General features: G+C 39.4%; 1 protein-coding gene across 1 annotated transcript in view; it reads right to left on the bottom strand.

Annotated features, from left to right (window-relative positions):
* The window catches only part of LOC117462655 (dynein axonemal heavy chain 5-like), a 112,591-nt gene that overhangs the window by 25,877 nt on the left and 72,505 nt on the right, over window positions 1–14,209 (bottom strand). The window contains 14 exon segments of the mRNA XM_034104922.2: window positions 573–665; window positions 1,893–2,099; window positions 2,263–2,430; window positions 2,962–3,063; window positions 3,854–3,988; window positions 4,126–4,215; window positions 4,964–5,140; window positions 6,656–6,790; window positions 7,135–7,352; window positions 9,753–9,884; window positions 10,103–10,160; window positions 12,525–12,659; window positions 13,053–13,247; window positions 14,011–14,198. Of these exon segments, the coding sequence (XP_033960813.1) occupies window positions 573–665; window positions 1,893–2,099; window positions 2,263–2,430; window positions 2,962–3,063; window positions 3,854–3,988; window positions 4,126–4,215; window positions 4,964–5,140; window positions 6,656–6,790; window positions 7,135–7,352; window positions 9,753–9,884; window positions 10,103–10,160; window positions 12,525–12,659; window positions 13,053–13,247; window positions 14,011–14,198 (2,033 nt within the window).

The raw sequence follows: 14,209 nt of genomic DNA, 5'->3' as shown, positions 1-14,209 counted from the left end.
AGACAGAGATGTTGTAGAGAATAAATTGGCTGGTCTTTTTCATTATATCTCGTTTTGTATTGAATATATTGCGTCTCCCATCAGTTTTTTGAGAGTGGTGAACATTTTATTTTTGAGGCTAAACATAAATAAGTATTTATTGAAGCAGAACATTTTGTTAGCACCCACTGGAATATCATTCTACAAAAAAATGTTTTAACAAAAAAACATTTGTCAAACCTCATCTTTATCTGACACCACCTAACATTTATAGATAATTCATTTTAAAATCAAACTGAGGATGAAACATCAACATTTCTAATCATTACATTGTCAATGTCATTTGTTAGACGCTTTTATCCAAAGCGACCACAACACTGTGGGCAATCCCCACAGGAGCCATTTGGGGTGAAGTGTCTTGCCCAGGGACACAACAACATGCTGACTGCAGCGGGACTCGAACTTGCTACCCCCTGATTTGAAGTCCAGCACTCTATCTACTGAGCCACAGCCGCCCACTAATCATATTACATTTTTAATTTTCTGCATTTCCACTAAAGTTGTTTTTCTATGCCTATTAGTAGTTGTTTTACCTGAACGTCCACCACCGTGATGAACTCTCCGGGGCGATCCAGACTGTAGAAGCCTCCCTGCTCCATCAGCTGACGCACAATCTCATTGGTTACCTGAGGAGAACGAAGAAGGGGTTGAACCAAGCGGCAAACTCTGGGGCAGAGCCGGGACGCCAATAAGGAAGTGCCACACACTGCAGTTCATCTATTGGCCGATAGGCGATGACTGCAGAAAGGAGCAATTTCCATAGACCCCCATGTTAAAATGCCCAACTTTACAGCAGAAATAAACATGTTTCTACTCCTGGATGCAATACAAATTATTCGGGATATAGTTAGATTCCATCTTAATGATTATTAATTGTTGAGTGAATTGTTTTATAACGCGACCCTTTTATTTATATTAGGTCTTAAAGTGTTTGCATAAATTAGGGCGTTGTCACTTTGATGGACAGGTACTAACAGAACTTCCAAGAAGTCTAAAATGATAATATTATACATGTTAACCCCGTTAGCAGGTGTTTGTGTGCTTGTTAGCTTAGCTTGTTATATAGCTTATTAGCCAGCTAAGGACGTGTGGTTTTCTTGAAGTATCTTTGTAATTAAAATGTTTTATCATTTCATATTCCAGCTATTCCTCCCTATTATGTTTTGGATATCATGCCATTCAAATTTTAAATTAAAATTAAAAAAGAAATTGTAGTTTTTGTATTACTACCCCAAGCTTCCATAAGTGGGTCAAAAATGACCCGCATGCATTTTCTATGGAATTTCGTTTTTTTTCAAAATGTAATTTTTTCCCCTAAAATTACAAATAGTGAAAATTTAAATATAAAATATTTCTAGTGTGAACCAAAATATAATACTAAATATTATACAAGTGATTTTACTTAACCAAAATGACAAAAATGGCAAAAATAGACATTATTCTAATACGGGTCCTTTTTGACCCACTTATGGAAGAGTGTAGGGTCCAGTCACTCGGGCACCTAAGGGTTTTAAAGAAGGTGTCATTCTTATTTTTTTAAAAATATTTTTTAATACATTTTGAAGGAAATTACATTAATTATGTAATTTTTCATCTAGCACGCAAATATCAATAGTAGTATAAATAATACGAACAATAGTTCAAACAAATACAATTATATTGAATCTCACGTCATTTTCTGTAAAACTCTTTAAAGAAAATGTTTACATTATAACTTGTTTGAAGTGCAACACTGAAATGTATGTTCAGGGACTACAGATAAAAAAGTCACATTTACATGAATGGTTATTTATCTACACTGTTACATTAACTAAAAAGGATAATAATGAAATAAAAGAGAGCGAGGAGCCGACCTGGTCTCCCCATTCGTTAATGACGGGCATGTTGATGTCGTCGATGGAGACGGTCATCCTGCGCCCCCCCAGCGGCCCGTAGGTGGCGCCCATGCGTTTGTCAATGTAGCTCTCGATGGTCCTCTGGAACATGGCGGGCAGCGTGGCTGAAGAAAAGTTCAGGGTCTTACTGAGGTGCTGCTCCGGGTCCAGTTTACTGGTGTAGCCCTGCAGGGGGCGCCACAGAGAGGGACAAGTAGCATTTGTATTTTCTACTTCAACTTGAGTAACATTTTAACTCGTGACTTTTATGGAATAATTTAAGACTAGAACATTTCTACTTTTACTTAAGCAAAATATCTGAGCACTTCTTCCATCCTCGGTGTCTCACTTTAATCATGACGGTCTTGGCGGTGCCCTGCTCTCCGATCAGCAGCACAGCCTTCCTCTGCTTCACGATGGTCTGCAGCAGGAAGTCTGTCCTCACGTTGTCCACATTTGGGACCAGGATGGACGAGTAGTCTGGGACGTGATCTTTGGGGTAGACATACTCTGGGACCTGCATCAGGTCAATAATAAATACTTGATTTAGAAAAACATTTATTTTCAGAGAAATTATAAAATTACTTATCGTTCGCATTTATGGAATTTTCTTAAAAAAGCTGCAAAATACTTAAGCGTTAAAACGTTCAACTAACAGGTCAGTCCTGATCATAATTACACTCGGAATACTTTATTTGTTCTTGGGGATACAAAATAAAATAAAATCGTATTTAATAAAATAAAAAAAGAGGATATATAAATAGAGAAGTTGAAATAAAAAAGTAGACAATGTAGAACAATATAAAATAATATGTACAAATATATACAGTAGTGTATTATGTATTTAAATTCACATTCTGAATATAATGTTGTCTTATTTTAATATAGAGCAACTGTAAAAAAATCAAGCTTCCACCAGGGACATATCAATTATTCTTTAGTCTATAGAGGAACTTTGAAGTTAGAGTGTCTCAGTCCTGCTTCCATGTGCTCAGTGTGAGTCTGAAGGAGACGTGTGTAATGAATACCAGCGTCAGTGTCCACAGACCTTGTTGGACCAGTGCTCCCACTCTCCCCGCTCGCTGACGGTGAACTCAAAGATGGTCTGCTCGTCCTGAGGGAGCGGCAGGTCCAGAGACGAGCTGTGGTGCTGTGAACACAAACAGGAAGTGAGGGACATCCAAAGGGCAAGCCACATTATGCAACACATATCTTTAACACCTACAAAGAAAGTGTTATGGCAGAATCCTTATTACAGCGTATTTCTGGCATATTCATTCAGGTCACATGGTAAGCTACACATGTGTGTTATTGAGTTGGGTCACACAGTTAGAGAGGCCTATGAGTCTCTCTGCTAATTATCCATGGTCTCTGAATTAGCAATAGATGTATTCATTTTCAAATGAGCTGATGCCGAGGTCATAGGAGGTGCGAGAGGCTACTCAGAGATAACACATGTAAGTATTTGTTGGTTAATTACTCCTAAAGACGCCATGAGATAATGACTTTTCAACATATACAAGTATAGCTTTCAGAGAGAACAACATGTGACGTGTGTGTGGTTGGCTGCATGATCAAATATGTGTGTGTTCATTACAGTGGCTATATATGCTGTGTGATTGTTGCTACTGGTGGGGGGCATTTCCACGGTCGGCTGCTGTGGCAGGTGATGTTGTTGTACTCCAATATTATTATTGTTGTTGCGCAACTGAATAATAATGAATCTCAACCATGTCTGTGTTTGTGTTTTATTGATCTCTCTCTCTGTGTTAACATTTAAGGTTGGTGAGCCATAAATTGCACGAACAAAAGTATTTAGATTAATACTTAAATTAAAGAAGCAAAAGCACACTATTTACTAAGAACTAAGTTAATTTACTCAATTACTGTAAATAAGTGCAACCAAGCAATCTTCATGGAAATCTAAACAGTGCACACACCTTTAGGAAGGCCTCCATTTTGGCTCTGTCCTCCAGCTCCAGCACCGCTCCCAGAGACCACATGACGGCAAACACAAACAGTCGACCAAGGTCGCCATGGCAACCCTGTTTCTCATCGACTGCAGGGAGCAAACCCTGAAAGCAAAAATATAAAAAAATACTTCACAAAAAACCACTCCGACCCGAGTTATGTTCTCAGATAGTTACTTTCTGTCCTTCAACTCCACATTTCTGTGCTTAATAAGGATCTGTGATTCCTTCCTGTGTTGTACCTGCAGCAGGTCGATCGTCTGCCTGATGTACATGCTCTCCAACACCTGCATCTTGGGAGACACAGCCGTGGAGACAAAGTCCAACAAGTCCTGTAGAAAGAGCAGAAAAATACAGTCAATTATACACTTTATTTATAGTGTCTTACTATTCTTCAACGCAATAAATAATATAATCAGTGGTAGAAGACATTTCTAAAAGTAAAAGTCTTGAATTGAAAATGAACAGTGTGATAAAATAATATACTGATTATTTTTCTATCCTTAACAATTCAATATAATGCCATTTTAATGTTTTAGAATGTTAAAGCACATTTTGTTACCCTTCAGTACTGTGTAGATCGTGTGTGGAATAGTAATATACATTAGTACTGCATCAAATCACATAAACATACTATGTGCTTTTATATGAACAAAGAAACTATCAGTGTGAAATGAATGTATTGGAGTAAAAAGTCAAACAAATTCCCTTTAATTTGGTGTAAATTAAGTATAACATTGAAATACTACTGGAAGTCAAGTACAAGTAGTTATATATAATACTTGAATACATTTACTTAGTTACATTCCACCACTGCTGTTACGTCATTTATTAATCCTGTTAATGTCAAATAAGTCAATTTATTCAAAAAGCACTTTCAAAAAAGAGGCAGGTTGAATGGGCTGTACTGGGACTTTAGAATAACACAATGCTGATTATAAGTATTTCAAAATACACATGTAAACAACAACAACTAAAGTAATGAACTATTGTTCTGCAGTAAGTTTCAAGTCCCTGCAGGTTTATTTGCACGGAAGCGAAACCCCTCCCTAAGCTCCTAAACCTCCTCCCGGTCCTCACCTGGTAGCAGGAGGTGAAGCAGAGCCTCAGGGGGTCCGCCTGCTGCTGGGGGAGGGTCTGCAGCCAGGCCTGCATCACGGGGCTCCAGCCCAGCACCGAGGAGCTCATGAACACCATCCCGTTTCTGGACACTGTGGCCGGGGAGGCGTTGTCGATGTTGTGAGGCTCAAAGACGATCTGCAGGAAAGAGATCACTTTAGATCCGCTCTGAGATTCAGGTATGTTCCACACGGATTCAAAGGTTTACGTCTCCGCAGGACTTTATCACCTGTTACCTCGACTATTAGCAGTTAACTAGTTACTAACTACAAGAGAGGGTAACATCACTCCATTCTCTGATGTTCACACTGGCTTCCTGTCTGTCAAAGGATTGACTTGAAAATACTACCGTTAGTTTATAAAGCACTAAATGGGTAACACCAACATATTTCTGTTTGCAGTCTCTGCTTCTGAATGAATGTGTTTGAACGCTGACTCGTATTGGTCAATGTGCATCGGGAGGTTGCAAAGAGTGGAAAAGCACTATATAAATGTATACCATGTATTAGTGCTGTCAAAATTATCGCGTTAACGGCGGTAATTAATTTTTTGAATTAATTGCGTTAAAATATTGAACGTATTTAACGCATGTGCAGAATGGCCCGCCCCATACGTGCCACCAGTGGCAGCGCCAGGGTATGGCTGGGGTAGGCTACACCCATACCAAGAAATGGCTTAGCCCCACCATGAAAAATGATGTTAAAGTAAGCAAAATAAAGTCTGCCAACTCGCAGGAGTAAATTGCACAGACAGCAGTTAGTAAGATTGATTTCAGTCGCCACGGTTTTGAAAACTTTTGTCACGTAGTGATCGTCTTCTCAATAGAACATCTTTGATAACGGCGTGGTGTTGTTGCAGGAAGTCCCGACGCAGAATACTTTTGCTGTAGTACAGGGCAGAGCCATATAATAGTAATAATATGGCTCTGGTACAGGGGTGCACATAACTGGTACGCAGGTTATGTGCGTAATCTGAAATGCGTAGCGTCACTTGTGTCACAAAGCGCATTTGCGTACCGACGTACTTGTGAAGCTTTTCCAGAAGGCGGTTAGATCACCGGACGACAGAGTCGGTCTCCGTGTGCACAGACAGGGCTGCTGTTAACGTCGGTCTGTACAACGGAACTGTGCCAAAACTACGCCAACCGGCTGCGGAGGGAGACTCCCCCCATCACTGGAGAACTGCGCTAAAACAGCTGATCACAACGTTCACACTCTGTGGTCACGAAGTACAAAAATGTTATAATAAACATACATACTGTATGTTAAATGGATATATCCGCCTGCTTTCATTTATCTTTCCATTCCCACAATATACATAAATAAATGGCATATTTTGGACATAGTTCGAATGGTGATTAATCATGATTAATTAATTTTTAAACTGTGATTAATCTGATAAAAAATTGTAATCGTTTGACAGCCCTAATATATATATATATATATATACCGTCATTTACGCTAAATACTTTTATCTGTCTTCCATTTAATCACAAAGCCATGCATATACACTGCAATGTAACTTTTATTCTTGTATTTTAGAGTAACTTTATTATACATTTTTCTCCTGATTTCTATTATCTTGGCTTTTTTATGGATGTTTTTCGATGTGTTTCGGTATCTAATGTGTTGGTTAATGCGCTTTGTAAGGCACCTTGCAGCAGGGAGCCATGGGGATCCGGTCTCCATTCGCCAGCGTCAACGTTTTGTTGTCGTCCAGAACGGAGTTCAGGTTCTCGATCCAGATGGCGTCCACCGGACCGTCCAGCACGATCCAGACATATTCACCCTGACGCACACACATCATCATTTGTATATCAATACCCAGTGTTCAATTTCTTGAAGTAAAAACGATGCACTGACGAGTGACGCACCGGCCTGATAACTTAAAATCAGGATCAAAAAGATTGTGTTATACTGTATATAATACAGCTATGTGGGAGACCAATGTGTTCATATAGGTTTTCTTATTAAACTATTCCTCTTACTGTGATTTCAACTAAAAAACTCTGAAAACTTTATATCACTTGAACTTGATGACAGAGAAAGATAGAAACATCCCCGTGCTCAGAGTGAATCGTGAAGTTCTGTTAACCGTTCCCTCATGAATCCGTGCTGTGATATCCCGCCCACCTTCTTGGCCTTCAGGGTCTTCCTCCACAGGGTGGAGAAGATGCCGTCGGTCCAGTCGTTGGTGGTGACGTCCAGCGTGCCGAACATCTGCGCGGCCGTGATGGCTTTAGGGTTCATCCTGACCTCTCGGTGGGGCGAGCCGCACTCGCTCATGGCCCTCATCAGAGTGTGGATGCAGGACGTCTTCCCCGCCCCGCTGGGACCCAACGCCATCATCCCTGCAGGGATACGACAGTTACAGGTCAGAACAGACGCACGGTGCGCAGCTCAGTAGGTTTTGTCTCACTGTTATTACATTTGATTTAGGTCGGCAACATAACAGAAGGATTTATTATTTCTCCAACTGAATTTGTATAACTGTATCATTGACAGCGCTCACACCATCGTGTCGGCAAGACAACTGTATAACTCTATTTAACTGGTGCTTCATTCCACAATCTGAATCTGGCTCCATTTGTTTCATAAAATAGAGTCAAAAGTTATTTGAGTAAATTAAGTATTTTGCATTACATGCGTTACATTTTAATTTATCTAGCAGAGAAATAAATAATACAAAGTTATATACTTTCATATTTTAAGAGTTTTTGGTGGTATTTCGTTTTTTTTAATATTTCATCATAAATGAATGTGAATGCTTTTTGAACAGATCTGATTTACAGTCTTTAACAAACAACTACAGTACATGCTGAATCATTCTAAATGTGTGTACTTAAGAAGATGGATCCTCAAAGTCACCGGCCAATAAGTCACTCTCACATGGACTTCCAACATTGACTTAAAACAAACGAGTCTCTTCCCAGCTGTAGTACACGCCAACAGCTTTCATAGCCTGTTGTCAAAAAAATCGTGTTTTTCATTTATTCGTCATGTCCTGCTCGAACTTTCTTCTATGATATTGCAGAAAATGTGTGCAAATACAGAGTAATGTATAGAGTAATGTATAGAGTGATGTACAGAGTGATGTATAGATTAATGTATAGAGTAATGTATAGAGTGATGTATAGAGTAATGTATAGAGTAATGTATAGAGTGATGTATAGAGTAATGTATAGAGTAATGTATAGAGTAATGTATAGAGTGATGTATAGAGTAATGTATAGTGATGTATAGATTAATGTATAGAGTGATGTATAGAGTAATGTATAGAGTAATGTATAGAGTGATGTATAGAGTGATGTATAGAGTGATGTATAGATTAATGTATAGAGTGATGTATAGATTAATGTATAGTGATGTATAGATTAATGTATAGAGTGATTATAGAGTGATGTATAGAGTGACGTATAGAGTAATGCTATAGAGTGATGTATAGAGTAATGTATAGTGATGTATAGAGTAATGTATAGATTAATGTGTAGAGTGATGTATAGAGTAATGTATAGATAATGTATAGAGTAATGTATAGATTAATGTATAGAGTGATGTATGGAGTGATGTATAGAGTAATGTATAGAGTGATGTATAGAGTGATGTATAGAGTAATGTATAGATTAATGTATAGAGTAATGTATAGATTAATGTATAGAGTGATGTATGGAGTGATGTATAGAGTGATGTATAGAGTAATGTATAGAGTGATGTATAGAGTGATGTATAGAGTAATGTATAGAGTAATGTACAGAGTAATGTATAGATAATGTATAGAGTAATGTATAGATTAATGTATAGAGTGATGTATGGAGTGATGTATAGAGTAATGTATAGAGTAATGTACAGAGTAATGTACAGAGTGATGTACGGAGTAATGTACAGAGTGATGTATAGAGTAATGTATAGAGTGATGTACAGAGTAATGTATAGATTAATGTATAGAGTGATGTATAGAGTAATGTATAGAGTGATGTATAGAGTAATGTATAGAGTGATGTATAGATTAATGTATAGATTAATGTATAGAGTAATGTATAGATTAATGTATAGAGTAATGTATAGTGATGTATAGAGTAATGTATAGAGTAATGTATAGAGCAGGGGTGCCCAACCAGTCGATCGCGGGGAGATTCCCAGTCGATCGCGAGATGTGTCTAAAAATAGAACAATAATATTTTGCTTTATCGTTAATGTCCTATAACATAATCTTCCTGTGCCAGAATAATGCACTTGAACGCATCAAAGCTTTGTGATTGGCCGGCGTGACCCCATGTGTCGGGGCGTGGCTGGTGGGTAGTGCACTAGTTCGCTAACGTTGTCCGTGTCAACCATTGTCAACACCAGGAGTGACAGTCCGCACACACACAAGAAGCAACACATATATAATTTTCACTCCGAGTGGGAGGATGATTATTTTTGTATCTATTCCATTTCAAAGTCCATCTGTCTCATCTGCAATGCGAGGCTTTAATGTATAGACATTATGGTGAAATCTGTATGTCTAAAACAATGATGCAGGGCAGGCTAAATTGCCCCATGAAAAGCGTTGCCAAAGCACTCGCTAAGTAAATACCCATGAGACTCATTTAAGTGAGGGCATATTCCTGCTCTCCAGAAGATGCAATTCAATAACTACCTTTAGCACCACCTTAAGGACAATCTCTATGGCCTTAAATGTGATACTTCTAGGGTTTAAATAGAAGTTATTTGATCAGGGAGTTGTTGGTTCTTCCTGTTATGATCTGTACCATGTCGGACTCTCTGCGTCTCGTAGAGCTGGACCAGTTTTAGGATCCATGGGGGGTGGGGGATCAGACCGGTCTCCTGAGCCTGATTCAATATGGACGACTCCAAGTCCGGATACCCAGCTTTATCTAGAACTACAGGGGGAGGAGACATTTCAAAAGACATATTTGAATACAAACTTTCCAGCGCCATGATATAATAAATGTGGTGACTTCGACATAAATAAACGAGATGAGCTTTCTGTTAAAACTTCTCAGTCTCATGTGTTTGCCTCAGAAAGTCTTCACCGACAGAGCGATGCTTTGGACAACATGATGTGTTGTTGAGAGAGAAGTGAGAGACAGAAACGTACCGATGCTGGGAAACAGGTCATTGATCAGACTCATAAACAGAGGCTCATCCCCGTCCACCTGCAGAGACACACAGAGGAATCATGTCGCTGCTGTGAGAATAACAAACTATTGTTCCTGCTTTGTGGAAATCTTCGAGCAACATTTAAACATACTGGTGCTACAAGCGGCGATGGAAAAGAGTCAGCCAAACTGCACAGGATATACTGACGCTTTGTGCCATATCGTGGTTAATATTACCTGGAGATCGCAGACACATTTGCATGTTTACCTGAAGGCTTATAGGGAGCTAAACGGAAGAAAGATGGTGTCAGTATTCTGCAGAGTATGAAAGATGGTGAAGTATGTTACTATTCTAACTCATTGAAGCCTGAAATGACTTTCAAAAGGCTCTCAAAGCAAAGCAGCTGCTACATACAACTCACTGCTATTTTACAGGGAAACATTGTACTATTAAATTAACCTGACAGAAACATGTTATTGAGCATTCACATGCATAATCACTGAATCTCCCTAGCGATGTCCAGATACATTCTCTTTTTTGTACTTCTTTCATTTACTCTTGTCTGAATGCACAACGGAGTAGCCCTGGTCCTGTGTCATGTGTTGTCTCAGCAGAGCTAACACGTGCTAACCTGCTAACAAGAATCATTTCTGGTTATTCAGTGTGCATTTATTTATTGATTAGTAACTACTTTAATAAACCAAAATGTTTGTTAATGAGGCCCTCTACATTTCCTGTTGGTCCTGGGTTCACACTGCCAAACAGGAAGTGAGAACCTCCAATAGGATTAATAGAAGAGAAAACTTGGACTGTACTATGTTGAGCAGAGTAGCAGGGGGGTTTCATGTTTCACATAAGTCTTTTATTAGACGGTAAACAATTAATATTGTTCATGTTTCTATGTTAGAACAGTTAATAAGGTTTGGGTTTTTACTGCAGCTTGGCCTCTTGCCTTTTTTCTGGATCGGAATCTGTTTTCTTGCAGCGCCTTAAACAAAAACCTTGACAATGAGGATTCACCACAAGTACATGAGCAGAGGGAAAAGGATGAGAGTGCAGTTAAAGGGTGTAGGACTTATGTCATGGAAGCATTTGAGGTCAATAGGAATATGCAGGCTTGCATTTAAACAGGAACGTTTTCTTTTTCAGCATAAGGACAAGAGAATGTACATTTACCCAGATAGTGTTGGAGTTGAAGCTTGTCGAAGTTGTTCTACATTTTTTAAACATATCTTTTTCCACAACCTCCCCAAAACTAGCCTGAAAGTATGACGAAAACTACAAATAAACAATTATCCTGGCATTGCAGTTATATAAATAATAGTGCTGTCAAAATTATCACGTTAACGGCGGTAATTAATTTTTTGAATTAATTGCGTTAAAATATTTAACGCATTTAACGCATGTGCAGAATGGCCCGCCCCATACGTGCCACCAGTGGCAGCGCCAGGGTATGGCTGGGGTAGGCTACACCCATACCAAGAAATGGCTTAGCCCCACCATGAAAAATGATGTTAAAGTAAGCAAAATAAAGTCTGCCAACTCGCGCGGAGTAAATTGCACAGACAGCAGTTAGTAAGATTGATTTCAGTAGCCACGGTTTTGAAAACTTTTGTCACGTAGTGATCGTCTTCTCAATAGAACATCTTTGATAACGGCGTGGTGTTGTTGCAGGAAGTCCCGACGGAGAATACTTTTGCTGTAGTACAGGGCAGAGCCATATAATAGTAATAATATGGCTCTGGTACAGGGGTGCACATAACTGGTACGCAGGTTATGTGCGTAATCTGAAATGCGTACCGTCACTTGTGTCACAAAGCGCATTTGCGTACCGACGTACTTGTGAAGCTTTTCCAGAAGGCGGTTAGATCACCGGACGACAGAGTCGGTCTCCGTGTGCACAGACAGGGCTGCTGTTAACGTCGGTCTGTACAACGGAACTGTGCCAAAACTACGCCAACCGGCTGCGGAGGGAGACTCCCCCCTTCACTGGAGAACTGCGCTAAAACAGCTGATCACAACGTTCACACTCTGTGGCCACGAAGTACTCCACTAGCCCCCCCCGTCGACTTTCCTGAAGTACTCCCCCGTTGATAGAAATCAACACGTCATGAATTAAGACCCCATGGTTTGATGATTGATAGGTGTGTGGGTTGTCTTTCATTTTGACACACAGAAAAATGTTATAATAAACATACATACTGTATGTTAATTGGATATATCCGCCTGCTTTCATTTATCTTTCCATTCCCACAACAATATACATAAATAAATGGCATATTTTGGACATAGTTCGAATGGTGATTAATCATGATTAATTAATTTTTAAGCTGTGATTAATCGGATTAAAATTTTTAATCGTTTGACAGCCCTAATAAATAATAATATATATATTGTCCCAAAGTCGTGATACCACACACCAGTTTGGAGAGGTTCATGTCTCTCAGGACTCTCATCACCACCGTCTTCTCTGGCTCTGACGGGTTGGATCTCTTCACAGCGCCCAGCGTCCTCAACACCGACAAAATGTTCCTCAGACCAAAGTCATAATGGACCTAGAGTAAACACAGAACGAATATCATCAAGTAGAATAAAGGTTTTTTTACCAAGCTGAATGAGAAACCAAAAATATATATGATTATCACTGAGGTCATGGAAATTGCATTTAGTGATCAATGATGCTTTGTGCTCAAAAGTCAAAGTTGATATAGACATTTTGGATGTTGTTGTTCAGCATTTCTTTTTGCTGCTCCTGTTCACATTCCCCCTGAAGCATATTTTAAAAACTTTTTTTTTCTTTCTGTGGTGTAGCATAATGGACTTCTTTGTGCAACCCTGTGTTGCATTAATAGATATGAAATCTAGCATTCAAATATCATAATGGCAGGAGAAAGTTTAAGAATGGTTTCTGAATATGAAATGTCATGACGTTGGCAGTATCTCCACACCTGTTTGGAGAGCTGCTCCTCACACAGTTTATACAGGGTGAAGAACTTCCTGCTGAGCACCTGGTTGTCACGGAAACCTGCGCTGGCCAGTTTGACCCTCATGATGATGGCACGGTCCGGGACCATCATGGCGACGGTGCGAAACTGGATCTTCAAGTTCTCAGGAAGCTCCTGTCGACCGGCGTACCCGGGGTTCTGCAGGGCAGAGAGGTTAGGTCCAAACGGCACTTTTACACATTTGGATACTTTTTTAATTTTTGTATTTAACCAGGATAGGTCTTATAGAGATAAAACATCTCTTCAACAAGAGAGTCCTGGCCCAAGATAGGCAGCAGCACAGTTTCAGACAACTTAAAACAGTCACCATCAAAACCCAATCACAGTAATAACAAGATGTTCAGACACAGCTTCAAAGTCTTTTGGAGTCACTTTGAGTCGGTTTAAAGAAAAGCTACTACAGTACTTTTCTTTCTCTTCGTCCTCCTCCTTCCTGTTGTCCAGTCAAATGACTTTCTAACCTGTATTATCATATTTCATTCAATAAATGTATGTATAATTTGTTTTCTGCATTTTATATTGCATTTTTCATGCAGTACTATATTTGTAGTAGCACAATTTTATTCTTGCAGAATTTCATTTGGTCTCGCACTATTTTATTATTTTATCATTGCAATATTTAGTTTTTGAACAATTGTAATAGTTCTTGCCCTTTTTCATTCTGGCACTGTTTAAATATTTCTTGCCATTTTTCATTATTGCACTTTTCGTCTTTGTTGTTCTGGCGCTATTTGATTGTTGGTATATTGTAAGATGCCTTGTAGGCGGAGCTTGGATTTAAAAGGTTCTTTACAACTCCACTGTATCTTTTGTCAAAATAACAATAAAGCCTTTGACTCTTTGAATCCTCCTTTCATTTGACTTAAAATATCAATAACGCCCCCCCTCAGAGCTCAGTTACCATGGTGAGGAAGATGCCGAACTCGGGGTCCATGTCCACCAGGTCTCCGTCGCTGAAGATGAACTGCTTCTTCTTGTTCTTCTTGCACTGCAGGACGATGTAGATCTGCTGGGCGGCCACGGACAGGACGGGCAGCTCGATGCGGTTGAACTCATCGAAGCAGCCCCAGGCTCCGGACTGGGCCAGGCCTGCAGAGACA

The sequence above is a fragment of the Pseudochaenichthys georgianus genome, chromosome 3, assembly GCF_902827115.2.
Source record: "Pseudochaenichthys georgianus chromosome 3, fPseGeo1.2, whole genome shotgun sequence".
NCBI lineage: Eukaryota > Metazoa > Chordata > Actinopteri > Perciformes > Channichthyidae > Pseudochaenichthys > Pseudochaenichthys georgianus.
This window is presented reverse-complemented; position numbering and strand designations above follow the sequence as displayed.